Here is a 25,448-nt window from a genome sequence, read left to right on the forward strand (position 1 = left end):
TAGATACCGGATGGTATTGTGACATCCTTTGTTTAGGCTTAAATCTCATGATTCGGCCAAACTTTTCAATATTTCCAGCAATCGAGAATGCCTCTTGTATATGGGCTAAGGCCCTGTTGGTGTTTTGAATCCCAATTTTGAACTTGGAAATCCAATCTTCCTAATGGCCTCCTTGGTTTTCCTCGATTCTCCTTCGATTTATATTGAAAATGTTGTGTAAAGTTGTGTAAGGTAGGGTTCGGATGAAAGGTCGGGTCAACTCACCTATTTTATAACAGTCTTAAACTAGTGTGAAGTGGTTCTGAACCACTTTGTACCATTTGAACAAGGTTCAGTGGTTTAGAGGTTCAACAAGTTCAAAGGTTCAATCTGCATTTCAAATAGGTTCATTGGTTCGATATGGCACAACAGGTGTGTTTAGATGATTGTTTCCAAGATGTGCAAGACTATTGTCAGATCTTCATGTACAGTGATTCAAAAATTCATAAGTGCAGAAGTTCAATTCAAATTCAAGATGCTGATTCGAAAGCTCATTAGTCCATAAAGATGAAGTAAGTTTGGGTTTGGATTTTAGATTCATCAAGGTACCAAAAACTCCTGCAAATCCTGATTCAAGAATCTATCTGATATTGAAAGTTTCAAATTGTAAGTTCCAGTCTAGAATCGGTCCATAATTTGTTGATTTTAGAAGTGGCTGCCTCTCTAAGGGTTAAATTTCCATGATCCGAGTTTCACATGATTCAGAGTTCAAGTTTGCAAAGCCCAAGTTCAAGCTTCGATTTCAGATGTACACCATTGTCAAACTTGGAATGTGAATTTAGATGCAAATTCATTGGTCAAATTTCAAGTTTAGGTTCAAGGTTTAGAATTAGAGTTTTAGTTTCAGTTTTCAAGTCCATTGGTTCAAAAGGGAGACTCAAGCTTCATTACACATTTGATTCATTGGTTTTGTCAATATGAAGATTCAAAGCTATTGAAAAGTGAGGCGACTTAAAGTATTTTAAACCCATCTCATTACATACCCAAAGTATAAAGGTACACGTTCCCAAATGGTCAGTAATGCTCACAAGATAGACTCAAGCTAAATCTTGAAATCTAAGTACCCTATGTTGTCAGTTGGCAAATCCACAAGGTCATCAAACTTATGAAAAATTGGAATTCGATACATGTTTTCTTGATGACACCTGAGACTTATGTTTCACAAAATGGAGTTTGTCTCACCATATGGTAATGCAAGAAAAGATGGAATGGCTCGTTAAAACTCTTGTAATATTTTGCTAAGGAAGTCGACACACAATAAGAACCCATGAAGTTATGTCATTCCTACTGCTCCCATATGAGGTGACGATTCTCTGCATACCGAGTTTAGTCAACAATCCCAAGAATGTGAAATAACACAGGCTCCATCGGGATGTAAGAGGCAATGAGAAGAACATGTATCGAATTACATGATTTTGTGCCTTAATTGAGATAAAATGAGCATGGGTACCAAATGTGGAATCTTGTAAGAGACTCACGATTGAGGCTCAAGTTTATGTATTGAAGTTTATTTCAGGCAACCCAATCTAGGGAAGGGTTAGAGTAATTGATGAGGTAGTTCATTGACTGTTAGAAACAATAGTCCACCAAGATAACTGGGGGGGGGGGGGGGGGGCGGGGGTGAATCAGTTATCCAATAATTAAAACATTTATCTTCTTTAAACAAACTTAATCGTTCAACCAAAGTAAACAACCATAATAAAATGCTCATAGACAATTACACTAGATATGTTGTCTAGGGAAACCCTTGATCAGAGGGAAAACCTCAGTGAGAGTGATGCCCACAAGATGATGTACTAATATAAATATTCCTTGTTAGAGAATGGACCCTGTTAGGAGTCTATTACAACATTTAGTACATAGAGTCCCTGTTAGGAGACTTTGAATCCTTGTTAGGAGTTGTGGTACAATTTTTGCAAGAAGAGCCCACTGCCCAAACATGCAATTTCAACTACAAGAAGAGCTCACTGCTCAAACAAGTGATTTACTGTTATCTTCTCCTTTCCTCTGTCCTTTCCTTTGTCTTGTAAACTGGACCACTCATTGTCAGACCTTGTAGACTAGGTCATGAACCTCGGATCTGAATACCAAACCTTGGATCACTCAGCAAAACCTCGGCAATGAAGTTTCCTTCACTTTCGCACTGCTCTGCTCAACTTTGCATTCCGCATTGCTCTGCTCAGCTTTGCATTCCGCATTGCTCTGCTCAGCTTTGCATTCCGCACTCTCTGCTGCTTATCGAACATTCACAATCCACATTCTCACATTTCATGATAAAGGGAAAATATCCTTTCTTTATACTGAGTCCATAAAACGATTCCCTGAGTCGGCTGCTAGTCCTTCCCAATTAATTATTATAGGGCTACATTAATAACACATTACACTTAGCGATAACATTAATCTTCCATCTTGTGACCTGAATAACTTTCCGTACACACAATATTATGACGAGCGAGCTTAGTCACGTCATCATTAACATGTCTTCTTCATGTCTTCAACCTCGATCCTCAAGATATCAACTCTGCTAAGAGATTTAACAAGTTTACTAGAACATGCCTCTATAAACTCTATCTCAAAACAAACATCACCAAAACTTACATAACTTCTTCTAGACTTATCCTTTCTTCTTCCGACGTTAATTGCATATACCATATACTCAAAAGTATCTCTCATAACCTTGGGTGGTTATAGTGCTCCACTAGCCGTCCGTACCAACTTGATCTTTCCACTGTTCTTCTGTCAGATACCACAGAAAACTTGCTATGTTGACATCAATGACAAACTCAATCATGAATATAACATATCATCATAGTAGTACTCCCCCATAGGAATATCATCAACATTCATGCTTCCAATCAATCTTCCAAAAATCATCCCAATCTTCCAACAAGCTCCCCCTTTGGCATTGATGGCAACATAGATGAAAAACATCTAGTTCCAAGAATACTAACAATAGATAGTTAGTCTTCAAGTCCTCTTCATCAATCATTCTCCCGTATTGATATACCTCATTGTGCTGTATACCAAATCGTCATTTCGCATATTGTGCTTATGTTGAACATCTTCCTTAGTATAATGTTTTTCATGCCAAACTTCTCCCCCATTGACATCAATGTCAAAGGTAACCAACTCAACTGCATCAAACTCTGCAACAATTGATACTTACTAGCTCGAGCGTCAAAAGACATTGCTCAAAACAACATGACTTTGTCCATTAGAGATACTCCCCTATACAGGAAGCATCAGCATTCAGTCTAGACAACAATGGTGCTCTATTATACTGGATTGATGCACTCTTGCATCTTCTACTTTGATGTAGGAAGGGGCATAACCCCAAGCATACCTCGCAAATACTCAAAAGTCTCTTTGGAAAGAGGCTTAGTGAATATATCTGCAATCTACTCTTTAGTGCTCACATATTCCAATTTGATTTCCTTTTCTGCAACTTTTTCTCTCAACATATGATACTTAATAGAAATGTGCTTAGTCCTTGAATGCAACACTGGATTCTTAGACATATTTACTGTGCTTGTGTTGTCACAATGTATAACAACAGGGTCATTGATTTCTATCCTTATATCCTTCAGCATCTGCTTCATCCAAATGACTTGATTGCAATTATTTGCTGCTGCAACATACTCTGCTTCTGCTATACTTTGAGATGTACAATCCTGCTTCTTGCTTAACCAAGAAACCAATCTTCCTCCAAGAAAGAAAACTCCTCCACTAGTGCTCTTTCTGTCATCCATATTGCCTGCCCAATCTGCATCAGTATAAGCACATACAGTAAAATCATTAGATTTGTCATACCATAATCCAAAATTAGATGTTCCCTTCAGAGATCTAAATATCCTTTTCACTGCTGCATAATCTGCTTCTCTGGGATCAGCTTGGAATCTTGCAACAATTCCAATTGCATTTGCTATATCCAGCCTTGTGTGAGCCAGATATTGCAATCCTTCAATCATAGATCTGTACTTCTTCTGCTCAACAGTAGGTGTCTCATCCTTTGTGGATAACTTGTGTCCAGTTACCATAGGTGTTCCAACGGGTTTGCATGTTTCCAAACCAAACCTTTTCAGTAAATCCTTCAAGTACTTAGTCTGAGAAATAAAGATTCCTTCTTTATTTTGTACAATCTGCAATCCTAGGAAATATTTCATCTCTCCTATCATACTCATTTCAAATTCTTTCTTCATCTCTCCTGCAAACTTCTCACTTCTTCATCATTTCCTCCAAATATAATGTCATCAACAAATATTACCAAAATCATAAAACCATCATTAGTTTCTTTCCAATACAGATTACTATCTGCCATACCTTTGCTATATCCAGGTTTTGTCAAATGTTTGTCCAACCTTGCATACCAGGTTCTGGGTGCTTGCTTCAATCCATACAATGCTTTCCTTAGTCTGCATACTATGGCCTTGTCATCTGTCAAAAGACATCCTTCAGGTTGCTCAATGTATACCTCTTCTTCAAGTTCTCCATTCAGAATTGCTGACTTGACATCCATCTGATCTACTTTGAATTTTTCTTGTGCTACATAGGCTAAGAATAATCTTACTGCTTCTATTCTAGCCACTAGAGCATAAGTCTCCTCATAATCTATTCCTTCTTGCTGTGAGTATCCTTTACATACCAATCTTGCTTTGTTTCTTACAACTTCTCCTTGCTCATTCATTTTGTTCTTGAACACCCATTTAGTTCCTATCACAATCTTGTCTGCTGGTTTGGGGACCAATTCCCATGTTTCATTCTTTTCTATCTGATCCACTTCCTCTTTCATAGCTTGTTTCCAATTGTCATTTTTGCATACTTCATCTGCATTCTTAGGCTCAACTTGAGATATCAAGCATAGTTCTTCATTTATTTTGCTTCTTGTCATCACACCTTTATCTTTTCTTCCAATGATCTGTTCTGATGGGTGAGTCTTTATCATGTTCTTTCTTGAAGTAGTAGGTTCTATCTCAACTCTTGGCTCTACTAAAGTTTCTGAGCCTTGTTCCTGCCTTGGCTTTCCTTCATTCTGCAAATCATTGTTAGTCTCAAGAAATATCTCATCATTCTTTGGCTTAGTAACAATATCATCATCAGAATTGTAATCAACTATTCTTTCTTGTATTCTGAATTTCTCATCGATTCTCACATTTGCACTTTCCATAATAGTCTTAGTTCTTTGATTATAACATCTATAAGCTTTGCTTTTCAATGAATAACCAAGAAACATACCTTCATCACTTCTAGCATCAAACTTACCAATATCATCATCTCTCTTTATGTAACACTTACTTCCAAATATTTTGAAATATTTAATTGTAGGTGAGTGACCAAACCACAGTTCCTAAGGTGTCTTGTTTGTGTCCTTCCTGACTTGCACTCTGTTCATAGTGTAGATTGCTGTATTCACAGCTTCTCTCCAAAATGTCTTGGATACATCATTCTCTGTTAACATAGCTCTTGCAGCTTCTGTAACTGACTTGTTCCTTCTCTCTGCAATGCCATTCTGTTCAGGGGTTCTCGGAGCTGATAGCTGACTTTTAATTCAATTTTCTTCACAAAACATGTTAAACTCATTTGAAGTAAATTCTCCTCCTCTATCTAATCTTAAACATTTAATCTTCATACCAGATTCATTCTCAACTCTATTCTTGAATATCTTAAACTTGTCAAATGCCTCATATTTCTCTTTAAGAAATGCAACCCACATCATTCTAGAAAAATCATCAACTAGAATCATAAAATACCTTTCACCATAAAATCCTTTAGTCTTTGTAGGACTACTGAGATCTGTGTGTACAATCTCCAACTTTGTTGTAGTAGTAAACTTCTTGCTGGGAAAAGAAGTTCTATTATGCTTTGCCAAAACACACTCCTTGCACATTGTGTTAGTAAGCTTTACAATCTTTGGCAAATCTCTAATTGCAAACATTCTACTAGTCCTCACAATACTGCCAAAGTTTATATGATAGAATCTCTTATGCCATAACCAACTGTCATCTACCTTTGCAAGAAAACATGTCATTTTAGTAGGATTCAACTGAAATACGTTACCTCTAGATCTGGTTCCTGTTACAATTACCTTTCCATCTTTGTCTTTGATCATGCATGTCTTTTCTGTGAACTGCAACTAATAACCTTTATCTACTAATTGTCCAACACACAAAAGATTGTGCTTTAAACCATCAACAAAGTATACATCCTCAGTGTTAGTTTTACCATCAAGAGTTATAGATCCAATACCTTTAACTTGGCATGCTGCATTGTTTCCAACTCTAAGAATTCCTCCATCCTGACTTTTGAAGTCAACAAATTTGTTCATGTCACCAGTCATATGATGTGAACAACCACTGTCAATTATCCAATTAGATTTCTTCTCAACCTGTGATACCAAAGCTACCTTCTTTTGACTTTCTTCTTTAATTGCCACAAATCCAATTTCATCATCACTAGCGCTTAATGCTTGTTCATCAAAATCATTATCTTCATTTGCATACAAACACTCTCTATCTTTTCTAGGCTTATGATTTCCCTTATACTTTTTCTCCCTTTTAAGACACTTAGATGCATAATGACCATATTCATCACAAGTCCAACATTGAAAGATTTTCTTACCTCCTTTTTCTCTTCTTACCAGAAGGGCTACTCCTTCAATCTTTCTATCTTCCTCAGATCTGCTGCTGCTAGCAAAATCTCCTCTAGCACTTGTGCTCCTTGATAAGTTAGGCCGAATATTCAAGGCACTGAAAGCTGTCTCAGTTTTGGTCAATTCTCCAGACTCTCTAAGTTCATTCTCAACTGCTTCAAGTCTTCCAAGCAATGTCTCCTTTGTGAAATCTTTGGTACAAGATATCAACAATTGTATCATCTGAATTGCTGACTTAAATGGTGGTGTTAGAGTCTTCAATATCTTCCATATAATCTCATCATCTTCTTTGGTTCCTTCTTGAGCTTTAATACCTGCAGTAATTTCTGATATTTTGCCTATATATGTTCTTATAGATTCATCTTCCATCATTTTAGCATCTTGAAATGCACAAATCCAACTTTGTAGCCTCAACTTCTTAGAATGTGCATCACCTTCAAAACTATTTTCCAAGGCTTTCCAAATCAAATGTGAAGTAGCAAGTGATTTTACTTGATTGTACTCAATTTCAGGAAGTGTAGTCAATAGTGCTTCTCTAGCTCTCATGTCACACATGAAAAGATCTCTTTTTTCCTCGGTACAAGTTTTCTAGTCTTCTTCAGCAATGATTGTCTTATCTGATTTTGTCAAGATCCAATATCTTGGACCCATACAAAACAGATGTGTTTTCGTCTTTTCCTTCCATTTGTCATAATTTGTTCTATCAAACTTCAAACTATCTTTCCTGAACATGTTCACCATGGATCTCCAAAGCTGTTAAACTTTATCTTCAAGGACCTGAGGCTCTGATACTAATTGTTAGAAACAATAGTCCACCAAGATAACTGATAGTGGGGGGTAGGGGTGAATCAATTATCTAATAATTAAAACATTATATCTTCTTTAAACAAACTTAACCATTCAACCAAAGTAAACAACCATAATAAAATGCTCATAGATAGTTACACTAGATATGTTGACTAGGGAAACCCTTGATCAGAGGGAAAACCCTGGTGGTAGTGATGACCACAAGATGATGTACTAATATAAATATTCCTTGTTAGAGGATGGACTCTATTAGGAGTCTATTACAACATTTAGTACATAGAGTCTCTGTTAGGAGACTTTGAATCCCTGTTTGGAGTTGTGGTATAATGTATGCAAGAAGAGCCCATTGCCCAAACATGCAATTTCAACTACAAGAAGAGCTCACTGCTCAAACAAGTAATTTACTGTTAACTTCTCCTTTCCTCTGTCCTATCAACTGGGCCACTCACTGTCAGACCTTGTAGACCAGGTCACGAACCTCGGATCCAAATACCAAACCTCGGATCACTCAGCGTAACCTCGGCAATGAAGTTTCCTTCACTTCCGCACTGCTCTGCTTAACTTTGCATTTTGCACCCTCTGTTGCTTATCGAACATTCACAGTCCACATTCTCACATTTCATGATAAAGGAAAATATCCTTCCTTTATACTGAGTCCATAAAACAATTCCCTGAGTCGGTTGTTAGTCCTTCTCAATTAATTATTATAGGCCACATTTAAGAACACGTTACACTTAGCGATAACATTAATCTTCCGCCTTGCAACTTGAATAACTTTCCGTACACGCAATATTATGATGAGCGAGCTTAGCCACGTCATCATCAACATGTCTTCTTCATGTCTTCAACCTTGATCCTCAAGATATCAACTCTACTAAGAGATATAACAAGTTTACCAGAACATGCCTCTATAAACTCTATCTTAGAATAGACATCACCAAAACTTAGATAACTTCTTCTAGACTTATCCTTTCTGATGAAGTACTGCTCTGATACCACTTGATGAAGGTACGCACCACCCTTACCAACTCACAACCAAGAATGCAACAATATGGAGACAACGAGATGACAAAATGTTTCAAACAATCTTATTATACTTGAAAATCCAATAGCAATTACATGAACATTTATGCAAGATCCCTCAAGATCCAATCCAAGCCCAAGCTAGTCCAGATCCACACTCTAGTAGAAACCTCCAAGATCTCAACTTGTGCTCGCAAGCCACCAAGCAATCTCCTTGTTTCTAAACCGCAGCCACTAGCTCTTCTCCAACCTTATCCAAGATCCAAGTGTAAATTGCCTCACATTCGGCACTTTGTCTACACACTCACAACTCCATCACAATCCTACTGTAAACTGCCTCACATTCGGCGCTCTGTCCACAGACTCAGGAAAACTCACTCTTCACTTCTTCCTCTTTCACACCTTCCAACTTTCTCACCTAGAAGCTTGACTTTCCTAAGCTTTCACCTTCCAAAGCTTTCCTTCTAGCTTCTACTTCTCGAGCTTCTCCTTCTCGAGCTTGATTAGAAATGCTCATATGCCTTGCTTAATTAGGCACTTACCACCCAATGCATGACTTATCCACAACCTTCTAGAATTCCTCCTACACAGTATCCACAACCTTCTACAACTTCCACAACCTTCTACAATATCCACAACTTTCTACAATATCCATAACTTTTTAGAATTTCCACCAACACACCTCGGTAAATGGAACGACAGCTATTTTAATTTAATTTTTCTATTACGCCACCTATGCACCTCGAAAATATAAATCCCCTTTTCCTTTCTTTTCTCCTTTTTCCCCTTTTTTATTTTTTTATTATTTCTCTAATTTTCGTCACTCTCTCCACAATTTTTTTTTTTCAATTTTTTTTTTCAATAATTTTCCCATGCAAGATGCTCCTGCATCAGACTCCCCCGGTAGATAGAAAAGTGTGTTCCACACTTTGACGCCAAAAAGAAAGATCTACAACTATCTTCATCTTCACCAAAGGTTTCCACTTCAATGGGGACAAGAAAACCAACGTGCAAATCTTCCACATCTGCATCCATATGTCAAACACCAGAATCTCAACCATCCAATCAACATGCTCACCCCTAAGAACAAACTGAACATAATACTTCATCAACAAACCCTCATTCACATTAGCAACTAGTGAATCCATACCAGCAATAACAAACTCCACATCAGCAGCCACATGTAGATCTCTATCAACACATGCCAAACTCTCAACACCAACAACCTCATTGCTCACAACAAGATGCTCTGCAATACATAACTCACCTCCAACAACAACTGAATCATCCACGACCAAGTGCTCTGCAACATACAAGTCACCACCAACATCAACTAGATCATCCACGACCAAATGCTTTGCAGTCTCCATGTCAGACTCAACCAATTGATCATGAAAACCAACCTCTGTCCCAACATCAACAAGGTTAGAAATATCTTCAGCAACAACCTCTAGTTTCAACCTCTAGTTTCTCTGTAGGTTCTGCATCAGGCTCCACAAACTGATAAGCAAAACCAACCTCTTCCACCTTGACCTTCTTAGCTTGATCAGCCAATCTAGCATCCAACTGAGCAAACATCTTAGAAAAATTCCTCTCCACTATATCATGGATTTTTGCAATCATCTTAGGGTCCAATCCTCTCGAAGCCATCTTCCAAGATCTTCGTAAACCCTCTGCAACAAATCCTTCCCACGCTCCTTGTGACAACCAAATTGTTTGCAAGTCAGATCGCAACCTGCCACCTCGCACAAACAATTAGGAACCACATCACAAGTCTAGGACAACGGATTTGCAATCCACAAGCTCTCTACAATCATGCCTCAACAAGTTCAGTCTTCCATCTCCGCATCCATTGATCAATTTGCATGTCCTTCCAAGGTCCTGGTGCAAACTGCCTCAACTTCGGCGATCTGTTTACACGCTCAAGAACTCTCGCTCTGATAAACTTTACCCAACCAAGGTCCTGGTACAAACTACCTCACACTTTGGCGATCTGCTTGTACACTCAGGAACTCTTGCTCTGATACCACTGATGAAGTACCACTCTGATACCACTTGATGAAGGTACGCTCTAATACCACTGACGAAGGTATGCTCTGATACCACTTGATGAAGGTACACACCACCCTTACCAACTCACAACCAAGAATGCAACAATATGGAGACAACGAGATGACAAAATGTTTCAAACAATTTTATTATACTTGAAAATCCAATAGCAATTATATGAACATTTCTGCAAGATCCCTCAAGATCCAATCCAAGCCCAAGCTAGTCCAGATCCACACTCTAGTAGAAATTTCCAAGATCTCAACTTGTGCTCGTAAGCCACCAAGCAATCTCCTTGTTTCTAAACCACAGCCACTAGCTCTTCTCCAACCTTATCCAATATCCAAGTGTAAACTGCCTCACATTTGGCGCTCTGTCTACACACTCACAACTCCATCACAATCCTGCTGTAAACTGCCTCACATTCGGTGCTCTGTCCACAGACTCAGGAAAACTCACTCTTCACTTTCTCCTCTTTCACACCTTCCAACTTTCTCACCTTGAAGCTTGACTTTCCTAAGCTTTCACCTTCCAAAGCTTTCACACTTTGAAGCTTTCACCTTCCAAACCTTTCCTTCCAGCTTCTACTTCTCGAGCTTCTCCTTCTTGAGCTTGATTAAAAATGCTCATATGCCTTGCTTAAATAGGCACTTACCACCCAATGCATGACTTATCCACAACCTTCTAGAATTCCTCCACAATATCCACAACCTTCTACAACTTCCACAACCTTCTACAATATCCACAACTTTCTACAATATCCATAACTTTCTAGAATTTCCACCAACACACCTCGGTAAATGGAATGATAGCTATTTTAATTTAATTTTTCTATTACGCCACCTATGCACCTTGAAAATAGAAATCCCCATTTCCTTTCTTTTCTCCTTTTTTATTTTTTTAATTATTTCTGCTCTAATTTTCGTCACTTTCTCTCTCCTCCACAAATTTTTTTTTTCAATAATTTTTCCATGCAAGATGCTCCTGCATCACTTTCTTCTTCCGACGTTAATTGCATATACCAGATACTTAGAAGTATCTCCCATAACCTCGGGTGGTTATAATGCTCAACTAGCCGTCCATACCAACTTGATCTTTCCGCTATTCTTCTGACAGATACCACAAAAAACTTGCTATGTTGACATAAATGACAATCTCAGTCATGAATGTAACATATCATCATAGTAGTACTCCCCCATAGGAATATCATCAACATTTATGCTTCCAATCAATCTTCCAACAATTGTCCCAATCTTCCAACATTCACATCATGCTCAGATATCTCTATGCTGCACTAAAAGAATCAAGGAGCTAAGTAAGACCATAACAAAGCATAAAGAAATCAAATACTAATTATTTGACAAAATGTTGATGCTTAGTAAATGCTAACTGTCCGGTTGTGGACTGATAGAGGATACATTCCTGATCAAGAATTCAGGGTCTATGGATATACAATGGAGGCCTGCGAGTAGCTTAAGAGCATGTTTCCTTCTCTAATTATACTCAATCAACAATAAGCATTGTCACAGATCAAGAACTGCTTTGCGACTAGTGTGAGGACCGACATATCCTTGTCTCTTTCAATATTACAGTGGTTTCTTAGTAGAGAACCAATAAATAGAAGCCTTGAATGCCTTTGAATCAAACATGATGCTTCTTCCTTGTTTCACTCCCCATAGTCAAACGCATGATGAGTCGCTAAGCATCAAAGGTATATGACCTAACGCCGAAAGAGTTGATTTGCAAAGTGTTCCACAGAATGCTGTGGCCAAAAGAGGTGTCAATAGAAAATATGAACCAATTGCTTGATAGAGAGCTGTGATCATTGAAGACTTAGTCCACAAGTTGTGCATGCGAGGCCTGGTATGATGGCAGATGTCGTTGAAATGAAGTGCATTCTTGTGAAGAACCCCTATTCACATAGAAATGCCATCTTGACACACACTCAATACAAGCATGATGGTTACCAGAACAATATGTTAGAAAAATGTGGGTATAAATTGCCGCATGTTTAAACATACAGGTACGAGCTTATTTGATATCATCCTTATAAACACAAGGATTAGAAAACATCGAGCCCTGGCAGTTAATTTACAGGAAGCTAAAAGGGGGATTCCTTTTTCACATCCAATGAAGAAGAACATGCCTTTCCCTTGTCAGAAGGCATGATGAATACATTAGATAAGTGGCCGTGCTAATGACCAAAATGTCACAAAACTCGATGATTGAGTAAATAGAGGTGATTTTCTTATATTCCACTCAAATCTCCTCAACCAAATCCTTCAACATCTTGAAAGATGCCACGTATGCAAATGGAGAGTCATCAATGACACCTCAGTAATTATGAAGATGATGTATATATCAAAAGGTGAGAAGAAGTTTAGTAAAGGGATTTAATCATAAAAGAGAGAAAAATATGAAATCATTTTGCAAATTTCGGGGGAACATCTTTATTCGAGGAGGTTGAGAAACAACAAAGGAGGGAATAACTAAAAGAGTTCCAAGAAACGGTTATGGGAACTGAAACGCAATCTGGAAACATTATCTATTGCCAAAGCTTGGATGTAACGGGGGTTCCTTTTTCAGAGACTGTGTGCTACCGGAGGGAAGAGGTTTTTGATCCTAATAGTAATATAGGGAAAGGGGTATTCTATTCTCAGATAGTGATTAATGTACAGGAACAACAAAATCTTTGTTATTTTGTTGCGTTTAAAAAAGGGAAATATCAGCGTCTACTGAAATTTTGAGTTTAGATGTTTATTTTCTGATTAATATTCATCTTGGGATGATATTGGTTTTCTTTGAACGTGTACTTGTTACATATGATCATCATCATGATTATTGTTCAAACTATGAGTTATAGTTACTCGTGTATTTGGGAAGAATGATACGCTTTTCTTTCTGTCTTTATTTCCATACAACATTTGAGCAAATGAACTTTGTGTTATTTACTTTTTTCCTTTCAATTAGTTAGTCCCTTCGCACCTATGCCGTGTTTACGGATAGATGTTTGTAAGCCTTCACTTTCACGTGAAAAGCATTTGTCAATTGAATTCCTTGTATATCTAATCGGGGTGTACCCTGTAAAATTCAGAGGGCGCTTGCACAATCTCATTGTAACGCGACCCAACTGTTGGTTATGTTTTGTCTTTGAATTGGTTTTGGGTTTGAAGAGTTAAACCAAGTGATTTATTGTGCGAAGACAAATCTGTTTACCAACAGGCCCACACCTCATTAGGTCTCATTGCTTTTGGCAAATTCTGAAAGATCATTAAGAATCTAATATTAAAAAGAATCTTCTGCTTTCTGAATGTTCACAAACTCTTTAAGTAGAACAGAGTCACTTTTCTTTTCACCAAAATACTCAAAAAAAATGACTTCAATTTCAGCCAAGAGTCAATATTGAGGGACCAAATAACAACCATTCTCTAGCGTCTCCAATTAGGGTTTGAGCAAATAACCTCATAAAGACATCCTCATATTCCATTTTGAAATCCTCAGTCAAATATTCATAATTTCTGACATGTTCTTCTGCACCCTCCTTCTCTGTACCTCCAAATCTGGCAAGACCAGCACTGATAAGAAAAGGTATAGGATTTGGGAAACCCCTAATCCTATTGAAATCCATGATTCTTGTTAAGGAATATGAGATCTTATGATAGAAAGACTGAAACTGACTTTTATCTCTGTGATATATATGCAGGTTATTATTGCTCTTCACAATACTTATATTGTGATCTGAGTATGGAAATGATCAGAATTATCTGCACACAATATCGCCTGAATGATCTGCTATAAATAGCTGATAGTACTGAACTGGAGTATGACCAATCTGATCGTAGATGCAAGAGATGGTAATATGTATTGTATTGATCTGTTTTCTCAAGCAACCTGATCAATATAAATAAGATGTGAGTCATGTCAACATAGAGACATGACTCTACATGGCATGTGCCACGTAGGGTCATGTCCCTATGTGGACATGACTGTCCATAACAAGATTGGTTTATTGTTAATGCCTGATAAACTCAGGGTGGCATTACATATGAATAATATCCTTTACTTGGGCACAATACATATTATGCAAGCCCGATCACAACCTTGAACATACACTGCTATATGGTGATAGCAATTTATCCGAACAGTGGTGGATATCATCATTGATGAGATTGCATAGTATCGAGGATTTGTTGATGAGATTTTATCACACTAAGTATGAGACTCGATTAGGGCATTGCTGCAGATTATTAAGGAGATCTTTATTGAGATCAGATCTTATCTATATTTGATATCAGTAATAACATCATATATATATATATATATACATATACTGATGTTAAATAATCTGATCCGACCAAAACTATTCTTCAACAATTCTATATAGTTGGATTGACATGATTGCTTTAAAATAGAATCACCACCTTAAAAAGAAAAGGGATAGTACAATTTTGAATAAAAATTCCCCATCAGAATTGCCAATTTATTGGATCACAAAACTGCAATTTGGAAAATATCTTCAAACGACCAATGCTTCAACATTCAATTGAGGCCAGTGAACATGGTCGACATTTCAAAGTGTCAAAACCTCTGCTCTTTAGGTCTTACCATGACCAAGGATGGTGTGCCCTAATTCTAACCCGAATAGCTCTTTGACTAAATGGTTTTACTTCAAAAACAAAACTATTGCTATTGATTAGTATCATCAAATTTTCTGCCATGCTCTGTAAATGAAATCTGTTTTTGACTAGTCCCTTCGTTTTAGGCATAGAGTCAATTCCATCAATGCCTAGTACATTTTCACAAGACAACCCAAACTTTTCACGAATCATCAATTACTTAATCCTATCAATGTAAATATACTAAATTTGCAGGGTCCACTTGTCCAACTGTCTTTAATTCCTTTAAGGAAACCAATTGGATAAGAAGCAACCAGACAACACTTTGTTCTCTTGGTATTTTTTCAAATTAACCTGCAAGGATCTTAACATATTACACAGGTTTTTAAAGTAACAACCAAACACATAGTTCAGTTATTGTGAAAGAACCACTACTGAAAGGATCATAGCGCATAACACCCAAAGCATAGAAAGGATATGCATTTATATATTCAAATTACTTGCTTTACATTACATATCCTATTCTTCGTATGTCTATCCATATTTATATTCTAATAGCAAAAATGCTTGTGGTTTCCCTTCAAAAGGGAAGCGACAAGCTTTCAAGCTTTCAACCATCACATATTTTAGTTTTAATAATGACATAAAAAAATCCACATAAAAACCATCAACCAACAATTTTGGCAAATGGTTCATCACCCTTTAAAACATCTAGAAGTCATTGAGATCCCAGTTTTCATTCATATCTGCTATCAGCTCCTCAAAATCCACAGGATCCATTCTGAAGTTGATAAACAGAGCACGAAGCTCTACCTTCTCTTGCTCTTTTTCCAAGACAGTCATGGCTTCCTCAGAGTTGGTGGAAAGATTCTGTGAGGCTACCATGGGGCTAGTCAGGATGTCACTCTGTTCTTCATCTTCATCTTCAGTCAAGTCTGGTTGAACAACAGGACATGGATTTTTGTTTGAAGATCCTTCTTCTATAGGCAATCCATTTTCTGAGTCAAATTAGTTACTTGAAAAGTAAACAGCATATCTGTGTTTATGGAATGTTTTTACGATCAACCTGCATTTTGCCATAAACGCACGTAGACATTTTACATGAGGTATTTTGTTCTTGGAAATAATATCATCAGTCTACCACCTTTACGTGTCACCTGCTTGACACTTTGGCCACTTATCAACAACCAATTTGTAAGTAATACTCCTCTATTAGACTTTGATCGTAATCTTTTGAAAACCTAACAATCGATTTGCCAACCTTACGATCATTTCCAAACCATTGATTTGTCCAGTGATCACATGCCACCTGCAGAAGATGTGACCTTCCTTGCTGTACCGCAGTACATACATGCCCTTTCCCTGCGAAATACCATTACTTGCTCTTTTGCACAAATCAAAAAGTATGTTCTAACTTCTCTGAGATATCGATATCACTATCTCGCATTCCCTGTATTACATTGATTCCGAAATAGCGCTGGTTGCTATTTGGAATACCTTTTGGAATTGTCTTTGCGAAATAGCGCCAATGTTTGTATGTGAATTCCCTAATGGATTTGTCCACTACCTTCAAACCCTTGTGTCTACATCAACAAACACAACTTATTAGAAGAACAATTAAAAAAGTAAGAGGCAAGAGAAAGTGGTGGGAAACAGTCAATCTATAACTTGGTCAACGACATTTGTTTGGTTGTAGGATTCCTTTAGGTTATTGGAAGTCAAAATGTCAAGTTTGGCTTGTAAGAAAGAAAGAAGCGTGTTGATGATTTTCTTGCAAAAGCTGTAGGAATGAGCACTTTGAGCAATTGTAATGTTGGCTTTATGAGAACATTGGTTATTGCTATTGAGAAGGCACCATACTAGGTACTTGATACAAGTGCCTGTAAGCACATAGACTATTATACAGCTGATTTTGTTTCTATGAAACAAGTAGGCAATTGTTATAATGTTAGTACCAATGCTTGGTGTGGTGATTATGAAGTTCTATAATGACTTTATTGACAATATTTTGTTTGCTCTTGGAATGGTGGAGATTCTTTTTCCTATGTAATTACTTGCTTTACAAGAGTACAAAATTGAATTTTTCGGAAACGTGTTCAATTAGAGATCTCAAGAACAATTTTTTTTGTTCTTGCAATTTGTACTTTGCAGATTAGTTGGCGGATCTTTGATAGATTTTGTGGCTAGAATAATCAGGCATCAGTTACCTCAGTGGATGGTGCTAGTTGTTTGTTACGTGAGAGATTATGACACCCTAACCACAAGGGTTTTGCTCTATAGTTTGTTGACAATCATGACATGGTGTGTGGTATTTCATGTGTCATTGCATACAAGTGTGTTTTTGAAGGGGGTGTTTATCAAAAGCATCACAAAGAGCCCTTTGATAAGAGCTCAACACAGAGCATCAGAGAAATTCAAGTTGATGCACAATGATTTTATGGGTCCACAAGCAGTAAATTCATATTGTGTTTCCAAGGATATTTTGGTCTTTGTTCACCTTTTTCCTAGGAAGATATGTTTCTTTTTTAAAGAAGTGAGGTGCTAGCTACCTACAAATTCTTTATATAAGCAGAGAACGAGTTTGGTAAGATGATCAAGAAGTTGCAAACAAGTAATGGCACAAAATATGTCAATGAAGCATTCTCAAACATGGCATTATGAGAGAATCAATGTTTTTCCACACTTAACAATAAAATAAGATAGTTGTGAGGAAGAATTACACACCTGTGAAGATAACTAGGTGTATGTTGCAAGCTTGGAAGCTGCTGAGGATGATTGGTTGGATGCAGTTAGTTGTGCTTTCCATATTGGTAATCAAGTGCCAACGATTACTTGTCTTGGTGCAAAACCCTTAGATTTGTTGCTTATGCACATGTTCTTGATGCAAATAATAAGAAATTGTCATATCCCGTCTGAAATCCTAGTTGCAAAAAAACCCAGCAGTTTAATACTAACAAATACAATTTATAACAAGTGAACAGCCAAGCTTTTTTTAACAAGTGGGTAACTGTTGAGGGGTGCAACATAGTTAAAATAGGGCCCAACCTACTAATAATAAGCAGAAACCAAGTATTAGTAATATAAGCCAACAAGAGTGTTAATAATCAGCAGTTAATTCATTATTAACTAAGCCAACTCCCATAGATTATGAAAAGGTACGACCAGGAGGAGGTGGGAGTATAGAGTCAGAGAGCTGCTGAGGAATAAACGTGCCTTTTCTGTCCTAAGGAGAAGATATAAAAGTTTCAAGGATTGACCCCAAGAGAGCATGGATCCAAGCAAAACAGAAGACAAGCAACCATTGAGCAGAATAGTATTTGTAACAGATCAGATTGCAATAACACTCTCAGCTATTGTAGGCGTAGACATGGCCTCAACCTATCGTCGAAGGAATGGCAGGCGGGAGAGTGAGATTAACTTCATCTACGAGGACAATACCAGATTGTGACTACCTATTGGGAGCAGACCGTAGTTATAATTGTGTGCCAACCATGACTACAGCAAGGAGCAGTTGCCTTATGGATTGTTTTCCCTTTCCGCTATGAGCAAGCGATCTCCTCTATATCAGTAGAGTAATTAATCCAAACAAGCATAAATTATGGAATATGCTTAGTTGCTGAGATGGTGCAATGGGTAACTAATGAGAATTATCCCCTCTCATTGGTCACACCCCTGAAGAAAAGTCACCACCCCACAAACAGGATGAAGGGGTATAAGAGCTACACAGTCAATGAAGACATCATCATCGAAGGTGTAGGAAAGTGAACATACGGAATCAAATCAATCAGGAGCACATGTCAAGTAGTATTACATAGGCATTACAATCAAGAAATCTGAATAGGATTTGTAAGTAAGTCAGCCATTTTGTATTTTCAAGTGGTGGTATACAATAGCAACGAAGGAAGAAGATTAGTAGCACTCAGTCAAACCAAGAGTTGCAGACTTGGAATAAATACATAAAACAACAGTTTACATACTCTTAATGAAGACATTAAGTCAACAACTTACATTTCCAAATGTAGTCCAAACTCTATTTAGTAATTGTATGACAAATTAAGTCCAGTCTTCTTTGGGGACATTACAGTGGTAGCAGAGCGACGTTCCTGCCAGCCTGATTTGTAAGTAAGCCAGCCATTTTGTATTTTCAAGTGGTGGTATACAACAGCAACGAAGAAAGAAGATTAGAAGCACTCAGTCAAACCAAGAGTTGTAGACTTGGAATAAATACATCAAACAACAGTTTACATACTATTAATCAAGGTACTAAGTCAACAACTTACATTTCCAAACATAGTCCAAACCCTATTTAGTAATTCTATGACAAATTAAGTCCATTCCTAATTGGGGACACTACAATGGTAGCAGAGTGAAGTTCCTGCCAGCCTGAGGAACATTACAAGTAGTATTTGAGAGTAAAAATAAAATGTTATTGGAGATCTTTTTAATCATGGATCCAACTGATTATCACTCAAAAGGAGATCCGAGCAGACATTGTGAGCAGATTTTTGAGGGTTTAATAATCAAATTATTTCAGACTGTCTGAGCAGATTTAGCAGATCTCATGAGTATTAAACATCAAAGATCATAAGCAGATTCTGAAGCAATTTATTGTAGACAATTTCTAGATTTATTTGCGGACATTTTCTAGACCTCTGAGCACATTTAAGCAGATTTACAAATAGATTGTGTCAGACCCTTTTGAACAGAAATTTATGAACATTAAGTAGATTTTGAAGGTGTTGTGTTGCCTATCTTAAGGGTGAATATGCATAGACCTTTGAGTAGACTATAAGCAGATTTAAGAAGTGATCTTTTTGAGCAAATGGATAAGGAGTTTCAAAACTAATTTAAGGAGATCAATTATTTATACTTTTTTTCTTTGGAGGAGACATCAATTATTACAGTGAGTTAAGATCATTAGGAAAATCTATAACCCTTTGAACAATCCAAGGATTTTTTCCTCTAATCCGAGATACACTGAGTTTATAAGACAAGTTTCCTCAAAGAGTGAATTGACAACCTACTCCATGAAGCTCAAGATTAGTGATATCTAAAGTTCTTTCATCTAACTTTTGGCTACAATAATCCGCGATTCCTCCAATGTCATCATACAGTTAACATTAGGCTTCTCATACACTTGACATGACTTCCATGTTTGGCTTTAAAAATATTAATCAGATACATGCATCATAATCTATGCTCCTGGCATATTTCTGACTGGTCTTGTAAATCTTTAAATTATTTACCATCTCCAAGTGCATACATATAACTCTCTTGTTCATGGATGAACTAATTTGACCCTTGGCAATTTTGTTGCCACTACTTTAGTTCTTGAAAGTCCAAAGAGTTAATTTTCCTTGTTCCAACTTCTTTGGTCTTCGATACTTGTATGCAATTCCTAGCAATATATTTTTCTTGATTTGTCAACTCTTTTATAATCATTAAATACAACTAGATTCAGGAACATCTGTCAGACTTGGCCATCTGCAAGCCATGAAAAATGCCTTGATAATTTGTAGTCAGACTTATTTAGTTTGACTACTTTTTTGGGATAAATATCTGTGGTGTGTAAATGTTAATCTGTTTGCATTATCTCTTTCAAACAATGACTCATTGCGATCTTTTGTTTTGTATCATGTAAAATAAATGAGATGTAAAAAGTCTCATGATTTTGAAGGTAACTTTCTATCTAGAATAGGAACTATTCTCTATTTTCTTACACTTAGGTTAACCAACAAGGATACCTCATCTCTGTTTCTGAATACTTATGAAGGGATTTTGTTCAAAATAATATCTGCTGTTATTCATTGAATAACTGTGCTTGAATCACATCATGGTATACAAACCATTCTTAATCAACTCTCAATATTTTCTATAACAGCTATTTAAAATATAAATTGCTGCTTCATGTTTCTCTTTAGTTCTACACATTTGACTATGCATTGAAATGGACCAAAATGCATGTTTTGGTAAGTATTTTAAGATACAATGCTTTCAAAAAGTATGACTTTTTTCTTTAGTAGCAGAATATTCTTTGATAGGCAATTGTAGTTGTGGGGGAGTACCTGGAATTAGACCCTTAGTGTTATCTTTTCTTGATTCTGTAGGTTATTGGTTTGAGTAATGTCCCAATTGCTGGTGATGAGTTTGAGACTGTCAGCTCTCTTGACATTGCTCGTGAAAGGGCAGAGGAATGTGCTCTTAAGTTACGAGATGAACGGCTTATTGCACAGTCTGGTGAGGCACAAGTCACCCTTTCTTCCCTTGGTATTGCTATGACAGAAGGAAATGGAATTGGTTCAAACAGACACCAGTTGAATATTATTTTAAAAGTTGATGTCCAGGTATGTCTTTTCCTTGCATGTAGTAGGTCAGATGTATAGGCTGAGTGTGTGTTGATTAAATCTTATAAACAGGGCTCTTGTCAAGTGTTTTTAGAAAATACTTTTTAGGATACAGATGTTTTATGCTACATCTACCATAGCCTGTACACTGAAAACTTTGGAACATCTATGACAGGGATCAGTGGCCGCTATCAGGGAAGCCCTAGACACACTTCCACAAGACACTGTTAATCTACGATTTCTAATGGAGGCAGTTGGTGATATAAATGTCAGTGATGTCAACCTAGCTTCTGCTAGTGAAGCCATTGTGGTGGGTTTTAATGTACGAGTCCTTCCAGCTGCCCAGGCACAAGCAGAAAACGAAAGTGTTGAAATTCGCATGTATAGAGTCATCTATGAACTTGTTGATGACATGCGGAATGCAATGGAGGGGCTTCTAAAACCAGTTGAGGTGAAGGATTACTTCAAAATACTTGCACCTTTCTACTAATGAATACCTCTCTTCAGTAATAGCATTTAAGTGAATTGGATTGTAATATTTCATATGCAACTCACATTCATGATTTTTGTGTAATATATAGGAGCAAGTTCCCATTGGTTCTGCAGAAGTAAGAGCTGTCTTTAACAATGGGAGTGGGCACGCTGCTGGTTGCATGGTGACAGAAGGTAAAGCAGTCAAAGGTTGTGGTGTTAGGGTTGTTCGCAATGGTAAAGTTGTCCATACTGGCACACTGGATTCATTGAGACGGGTGAAAGAGGCTGTCAAAGAGGTAACTTATTTATTTTTATTAATTTCAAGTTGGCTTTTGAAGCTTGCGCATTCTTTCTATGTATTGTTAAAGCACTGATGGTACAAAATCCTTGAATCTTAAATAGGCTTGTTTCTTGTTTTAAATTACATGATGCAACTATTATTGATCTTTATTTCGGCAGAGTGATTTTTGTTTTGGGTAACCTTCTGGGGTCGCTGTCAGTTGTAGAGATTTTCCAGTTAGATGTATATTGTAAATGGCCTCGACAGGCTCTGTATGTATCTAGCCATACTATTTAGCTACAATGGTAGTCTCCAGCTTCCTTTTCAACATACATTAACCATGATTATATCATCATGTCTGGGGAATGTCAAGTACCCTTGTACCAAAGTCTACTGGCTAACATCTCTTTATCAATTCAACTATAAACCCTGTTTACCTGGAGGTTGCTTGAATGCAAAAGGAAGGTAGCCAATGGTATGAGATGAGAGGGAGAACATTATAGGGTGCTTTATTTATTGCCATTTACAGAGCCATGACTTTCCTCTTAGACCCAAAGATGACCTTATCTTTTAGGAGGGCTGCCAATTTAAGTTCCAGAGAAGTATAGAGAGAGACATGTTGTGAGTTCCCTGTTGCTTTCAGTTTACAAAATTAAGTAGATATAGATAGATATAAATGCAAAGAGGAAATATAGAAGGATATGTTGCTTTTGGTCAAAGTCGTGAGGAAGACCATTACCTCTTACTGGTTCCTCCTATCTAAATCAAGTTCTTGGGATCGTTCTTCATCCAATTGATCCAACTCCTTTTATCAAAGAAAATCAAAGGAATTGTTTAAATCTCAAATCATTGTATGCGAAAAGTTTAGTTTTCATATACAGATAGTACAATATTAAGACCAGATACTGCTTATCCCCAAATCCACTTGCATTAAGATACTGCTTTGTCCATTTCACTTCCAAAGATAAGAAATACAGTTTAGTCCATAATAGCGGTCATTCCAAAATTCGTGATTAACCCTGAGATTTTCAAAAGTAATTTTGAAATGTATTAATTTTTACATATACTTATCCTTGTTTTGGCTCATTTTTTGAAGTGCTCCTTGATGGTTACTCTTCTGTTTTAGGACCAGCCATTGAGTTTTTCCTTAAATCCTTTTAGGTGAAATAAATGTTTTAAGATAAATCCCACAGGTTGGATATAGAAGATTTCAACTCGGATCAAACTTTTATAAGAACTTCTACAAACCAATTACTTAACAACCAGGGACTATAAAATAATTTAAAAAAAAGAATATACTTTTCTTTTATTATTGGACTTTTCTTTTTAACTCCAATGCCTATTTGTAATCTCTATGCGCTATAATGACTTGAAATAGCAGAATCAAGTTTTTTTCAATATTTATGAATATTATATTAGTTTTGTTTCCCAATTTTTAAATTTTTTTTGTTATTGTTAATCTGTGTAATCAAATTCCACTTACACTTTTTCCATCACATGTCTATGCCGTGTATATGGAATGCTATGATAGTTTTAGAGTGTTTGCTGGTCCTAAAGAAAAAAAATATTGCTCTACGATTCAAGCAGTGAGAAATCATTATGCTGTGTGGCATAGTTATGAGGTTTGAAATTTTGATTTGTTTGGGAGGTCAAAAAAATGTAAGTCTGGATTTTATTTTGTAAAATTTGTATAGGAATTGGAAAATCTAGATGAAGACCTAATCAAACAAATCTGGCTAGTCTAAACAGTCCAGAACTGGTCAGAATTAAGCCAAAGCTGACTGGATGGTAATCATGCCAGGCAGTGACATATTTGTAGTTGCTCCAGATCAGACAATTTACTGTCTGCTAGACTGATCAACACACTGTGCAAGGCTGGAGGTAAAGTGCCACTTTTCTCCAAGGTTCTCCAATATCCAATTCCCTGATAATCTAAGTTCTCAATTCAGAGCATGAAATGCCATAACAGGTAAACTTACGGGCCTGCAGCATGAATTTCCAGACCCGAAGTCTGACAAAGAGGAGTTGTGTTGTCATATACTAAGGTATGTCCCAATTGAACCTCCTCGGTGTCTGTGATAGTCCCAATGAGCCTTCAGAGATAAGTCAGCCACAGACGCTGCTCTAAGGGGCTTGAAACACAATCCAGAGCTCAGAGAAAACAAATTTCAGGTTTCAACAGTTCCTATGCATTGCAGGTTTCTGTGGTTGGTGGACTATTTGGATGTAGAACCTTAAGTTCTTAATCACATCTAAACCAAAGTACTACTTATAGTGCCCCATAGGCACAATCTTGTGGACATATAACCATATGGAGTTCTAAGTCTAACCTTCCAATGATCAGTGCACATGTATGATAGACTACAAATGTAAACAAGTTGACCTACCAGCACTCTTCTAACAATCTAAGGTACAGGTGGCATTCTGAAAAAAGACAACAATAGCTTTACCTAGTTAGGGTAATGAATTGCAAATGCCATGGCTAGCAAAGAGAACTTTACGAAAATCAAGACAGTAGCATTTATAATATCACAACAACGAAAGAAACATCAGAGCCATATTATACATATTTCCACAGAAAACACATTCCCAGTCCAAAAATAACATAAATGGTAAGTAGGAAAATGGGGAAGGGATATGTATGAGGAAAATCTGCAAGCTCGAGATATTAGCTTGCACAAACCTCTGCAAGCTCAAGACATTAACATGCACAAACCTCTGCAAGCTTTTTCTTCCCACTTTTCTAAACTTTCCCAAAACGAAAAGAGCTCTCCCTAAAATTGTGGGTTACTTTTGATCCAAGCTGCAGCATTCGTTGAACATCATCCATGAAAGTTGAATTTTGGAAATTTTTACCCTTGTCGAGCTTAATGTGATTTTCTATAATATATAATATAATATTTCTTTAAAATAAATAAATAATAATATTGAGTTATTTAGTTAAATTATTTAGCAATGTTTAACTATTTTGACAGTTTTGTTAGTATTTTACTTGTATTATCATAAAAGTGTCCATTCCCTAAGAACAGAGAGGTGGGCCAGTTTAGTCTAGCACCCTTTCATCCACTTACATGTTGAAGTAACATGGATCGTTTTACTAACATTGCCAATGTGATCGATGTCTAACAAATGCAGATTTGAAGACTCATAAATATGAGAGGAGATATGTC

The 25,448-nt window shown here is 36.9% G+C and overlaps 1 protein-coding gene across 1 annotated transcript in view; it reads left to right on the top strand.

The window, feature by feature from the left end:
• FUG1 (Translation initiation factor 2, small GTP-binding protein) overlaps positions 1–25,448 on the top strand; it is a 53,748-nt gene that overhangs the window by 16,006 nt on the left and 12,294 nt on the right. The window contains exons 9-11 of the mRNA XM_089814146.1: positions 21,288–21,524; positions 21,700–21,975; positions 22,106–22,294. Of these exons, the coding sequence (XP_089670272.1) occupies positions 21,288–21,524; positions 21,700–21,975; positions 22,106–22,294 (702 nt within the window). The remainder of the gene's footprint in view (positions 1–21,287; positions 21,525–21,699; positions 21,976–22,105; positions 22,295–25,448) is intronic.

Source organism: Cupressus sempervirens, chromosome 2, assembly GCF_028749045.1.
Source record: "Cupressus sempervirens isolate cs-2001-9-10 chromosome 2, ASM2874904v1, whole genome shotgun sequence".
Taxonomy (NCBI): Eukaryota; Viridiplantae; Streptophyta; class Pinopsida; order Cupressales; family Cupressaceae; genus Cupressus; species Cupressus sempervirens.